This window comes from Sinocyclocheilus anshuiensis, unplaced genomic scaffold (assembly GCF_001515605.1).
Source record: "Sinocyclocheilus anshuiensis isolate Anshui unplaced genomic scaffold, SAMN03320099.WGS_v1.1 scaffold894, whole genome shotgun sequence".
NCBI classification, from domain to species: domain Eukaryota; kingdom Metazoa; phylum Chordata; class Actinopteri; order Cypriniformes; family Cyprinidae; genus Sinocyclocheilus; species Sinocyclocheilus anshuiensis.
This window is the reverse complement of record NW_015536505.1, coordinates 582,706-587,912: the sequence shown is the minus strand read 5'-3', so window position 1 is coordinate 587,912 and position 5,207 is coordinate 582,706. Positions and strand designations below refer to the sequence as shown.

Here is a 5,207-nt window from a genome sequence, read left to right as displayed (position 1 = left end):
TGATAGCCTGTGCTAGTACGCCCCCAAAACAAAATCAAGACTTTGTAAAAGAGCATAATAGGACCCCTTTAATGTTAGCATGCAGTCAGCACGTCTACTGTTTGCTTAAAAAAAAAAAAACAACGCTGGAAAGCCAGCATTGTTATTCCAGTCACGTGAATGGTTCTCCACTCACAATCAAGCACGAATATTTATGTCCTGGTGTATGGGGATGTTTCAGGGGCAGGAAAGAGCTTGCTTTGGAAAAGATCATACTTTGATTGCAGACTTTCGCAAATCACTTGTGTCCTGCTTTATCATTTTTATTTGGTTGTCTGTTATGGATTGTGCGTGACAGCATAGTAATTGTTAAAATTACAGAGTACCAGAAAGGTGAAAATAGTCACCTGTGTAATGTAATTTTTATATGGCCAAATTTTAAATGAAATAATTTTAAATATACAAATTTTAGATTATTAAACATGCCAAGAAAGGCACCCTGTTAAAAATCTGTAAAGTCATATGACTTAAACGTTGTGGTTGTACTCCGCGTTGTTTCTCTCTCTCTCTCTCTGTCTCTCTCCTTCTATATAATAATATTTTTTTTTAATTATAAATATATAGTACATTTTTAAAAGCAATTTCAAAATATTATATATATATATATATATATATTTATATTTCAGCCTTATTTACATTTTTTATATTTTTCGTTTTAGATTTAGTTAACATGAACAACTCTGATTTTAACTTTTACAGGCTGAATGTGAAGAAATGTAGTCATTATAGGATGTCTTACAGTTTAAAGGATGTTTGTTTCTCTGTTAGTTTCACGTATTGGAATCCTTAATGAAATATTGTGGTCCAATGGAGATAAACAGACTGGACTTGTTGCCACTGTCAGCAGGAGGAATGAATAGATTAGGCAGAGTCTAATTTATGGTGGTGAATCACTTTTAACCTCTGATTAATTAACCAGAAGATTTGCATCGTAATAAGGCAGTTGCTTCAGTAATGACTGTGTCCATAAACATTCCTCAGCATTTTATTTTTCTTGGCCAGTTAGAGTTATAAAAGCTTTAGAGTCAGACAGTGGAATCAAACTGTGATGTTTTAAATTGGGATGCTGACAGTGATTGACATGCAACTCTTTCAGGATAAGGATGGAGACCGAGCTGTCCATCACGCATCCTTCGGGGACGAAGGTTCCGTCATTGAGGTGCTGCATCGAGGCGGGGCTGACCTGAATGCCAGAAACAAACGCAGACAGACACCTCTGCACATCGCTGTCAACAAGGGCCACCTACAGGTGGTGAAGACTTTGCTTGACTTTGGCTGCCACCCCAGTCTGCAGGTGAACTATATCAGTACCTCTCAGTTTAGAACGGAAACTCTCTGCCTTGCTTTTTCTTTACTGGCACTTTCGGTCAGACAATCTGTGCTAAAGCTGATAGTTAGTCAGTAGCTTCTTGTACACTACTGGTCAAACTTTTGGAATAATTTAGATTTTTTTTTATTATATATTTTTGAAAGAAGTCTCTTATCCTTAATACAAATAATTCAGTAAAATATTAATATTGTGAAATATAATTGCAATGTAAAATAACAGTTTTCTATTTTAATTTATTTTAAAATGTAATTTATTCCTGTGATTAATTTTCAGCAGCCATTACTCCAGTCTTCAGTATCACATGATCCTTCACAAATCATTCTAATATGCTGATTTGGTTCCCAGTTATTGCCAGTTATTATTCTTGGTACTCAGATATTATTAATTCTTACTTTGTATCACGGTTTCTAAAAAAATATATAAAGCAGCAAAAACTTTCAACATGGATGATAATGAGAAATGTTTTGAGAGCACAAAGTCAACATATTAGAATAATTTCTAAAGGATCATGTGACACTGAAGACTGGAGTAATGGTTGCTAAAAATTAGTTTTGCCATCACAGGGAAAATTTTAATTTTAAAATGTATTAAAATAGGAAACATTTATTTTTAAATTGTATTATTTCGCAATATTACTGTTTGTATTGTATTTTTGATCAAATAAATGCAGACCTTGTGAGGCCTTGTCTTTAAATAAAAATGTAATTATTCCATACTTTTAAGTTAAGTTGAAGTTAATGTTAAAGTTGACTACTTTTAACTTGGCACAGTATCTTGTTTGTTAAAAAAAGAAAACAAAAGACAGCAAAAGTTTTCCCAGAAAATGTTGATATCAAATATAACAAGTGGTTAATTGAAATTAGTTTAATTGGTTTAATTATTCAGCATTATTATACAAAATCACACAGGCAAGGTTTGTTCAAGTTGCTCACAATTCATTGAAACAAGATTATTTTAGTAGATTATTGATATGGCTGTTGGGAGATTTTGGACACTAGTTTGATATAGTTATAGTTAATAATAATTAGGGGTGTAAATCGGATGGTTTGTCACGATACGATATCGATTCTTATACCCAGCGATACGATATTTGCCAATACTTCAAAAAATTATACGATTTCGATACGATTCGATACAGGAGAAGTGATAAAATATGCAATGTGTAAAATAATGTAAATCCTCATTAGGAAACAACACAAACGAGGTACTCCAGTTGTATGAAAAAATACATTAATGTAGAAAAATAAATTTAAAGAAATCAAAAATAAAGCTGTTAACTTTATTTGAGACTTTTTTGGCTGCTACTATGGGCTCAGTGCTAAAAACCTTTTCTACTGATAACCAAATTACAAGCAATAGCAGAAAATAAATGCAATATAACAGACACAAATTAAATAAACAGTGCTTTTCAGGTTTTTCAGGTAGATCTAAAAGAAATTTTCAGGTACAGAAAGGTAATAATCAAATGTAAAATAACACTGAATAGTCTTCACTGTATAGATTAAATATAGATTAATCCTTATAAAAGTTGTTCAGTCAAAATCATTGAAAGATTTTTTTTCTTTGACAGAAGTTTTCTGTTAGTCTGCTTTCACTATATTATATACCTATTTTAAACAACCATCTACATTTTTATTAACTCACAAATGCAACCAAAACATATAACATGAATATTTATCTTAAATGTTCACATCCTGTTCCTCAATTGGGATATTCAGACCAAGAAATAGGCCTACTCTTTTTTTTTTTTTTAAATAATAAAGAGAAAAAAATAAAAATTAAGTCACACACAAGATCAGTAATCTTAAGATATGACAACAGTCAAAACTTTATTTGATACTTTTTTGGCTGCTACTATGGGCTCAGTGCTAAAACCATTTCTACAGATAAGCAATAGCAGAAAATAAATACATACAATATAACAAAGACGCAAATTAAATAAACAGTGCTTTTCAGGTTTTTCAGGTAGATCTAAAAGAAATTTTCAGGTACAGAAAGGTAATAATCAAATGTAAAATAACACTGAATAGTCTTCACTGTATAGATTAAATATAGATTAATCCTTATAAAAGTTGTTCAGTCAAAATCATTGAAAGATTTTTTTTCTTTGACAGAAGTTTTCTGTTAGTCTGCTTTCACTTTAAGAATGAACGCACGGATCCAATATATTGATACACATGCGTTTTCTTTCTCAACTGTTTACGTTCAGACATAGGCCTAACCGACTGTGTTTACTAGGATATTCGCCAAGGCGCACATGTTGATGTAATTTGGTCTGTATTTGTTCATCCATGCACAAAAAAGCAGAAGAGAGCTCAAGTATTAGTGCGCTGACGATGCAGCTGTCTGTATGTGTGCGCTTTGGATGTGTGTCACTGCGCGCCGAAAACTTCTCACAAGCGCTCGACAATTCCGTCAACTATCCCGAGCGTCTTTTACGCTCGCCCTTCAGGCAGTCTTATCGTCCCGACACGTGAGTTTGAATGAGAATGCACGCGTTGGCAGTAATGCATAGACGGACATTGGTGAAAATGTGGACGGTGTCAAAATAAGGTGCCTATTTATACTACAGATATCGATATTTTACGTGTGGCATCGATACATCGTATCGTTAGAAATGTAATCGATGTATCGATCCATACATGCCTACTTTTTACTGTTTTATCTTGCTTTTCAAAGAAAAAGTCAATTACAAAACAATTTAAAAAATGTACTTAACACTGAACAAGTCACACACAAGATCAGTAATCTTAAGATATGACGACAGTCAAGACAGTCTTTCAGGCTTCTGTGCTAAAATATGCAATGTGTAAAATAATGTAAATCCTCATTAGGAAACAACACAAACGAGGTACTCCAGTTGTATGAAAAAATACATTAATGTAGAAAAATAAATTTAAAGAAATCAAAAATAAAGCTGTTAACTTTATTTGAGACTTTTTTGGCTGCTACTATGGGCTCAGTGCTAAAAACCTTTTCTACTGATAACCAAATTACAAGCAATAGCAGAAAATAAATGCAATATAACAGACACAAATTAAATAAACAGTGCTTTTCAGGTTTTTCAGGTAGATCTAAAAGAAATTTTCAGGTACAGAAAGGTAATAATCAAATGTAAAATAACACTGAATAGTCTTCACTGTATAGATTAAATATAGATTAATCCTTATAAAAGTTGTTCAGTCAAAATCATTGAAAGATTTTTTTTCTTTGACAGAAGTTTTCTGTTAGTCTGCTTTCACTTTAAGAATGAACGCACGGATCCAATATATTGATACACATGCGTTTTCTTTCTCAACTGTTTACGTTCAGACATAGGCCTGACCGACTGTGTTTACTAGGATATTCGCCAAGGCGCACATGTTGATGTAATTTGGTCTGTATTTGTTCATCCATGCACAAAAAAGCAGAAGGGAGCACAATTAGGTATTAGTGCGCTGTCAATGCGTCTGTCTGTATGCGTGCGCGTTGGATGTGTGCGCGTGTCACTGCGTGCTGAAAACTTCTCACAAGCGCTCGACAATTCCGTCAACTATCCCGAGCGTCTTTTACTCTTGCCTTCAGGCGGTCTTATCGTCCCGACACGACACAGTTTGAACGAGAATGCAAGCGTTGGCGGTAATGCATAGACGGACATTGGTGGAAATGTGGAGAGTGTCAAAATAAGGTGCCTATTTATACTACAGATATTGATATTTTACGTGTGGCATCGACACATCGTATCGTATGACATTTAACCCTCTGGGGTCCGAGGGTGTTTTGGGGCCCTGGAAAAGTTTTGACATGCCCTGACATTTGTGCTTTTTTCAGTTGCTTACAAACATTTTAATGTCTAAAG

At 33.7% G+C, this 5,207-nt stretch overlaps 1 protein-coding gene across 5 annotated transcripts in view; it reads left to right on the top strand.

Moving 5' to 3' along the window:
* The window catches only part of LOC107691191 (E3 ubiquitin-protein ligase mib1-like), a 94,078-nt gene that overhangs the window by 30,943 nt on the left and 57,928 nt on the right, over nucleotides 1–5,207 (top strand). For all 5 annotated transcript variants that reach the window (XM_016489720.1, XM_016489706.1, XM_016489713.1 and 2 more), the window contains exon 11: nucleotides 1,136–1,333. In XM_016489720.1, the coding sequence (XP_016345206.1) occupies nucleotides 1,136–1,333 (198 nt within the window). The remainder of the gene's footprint in view (nucleotides 1–1,135; nucleotides 1,334–5,207) is intronic.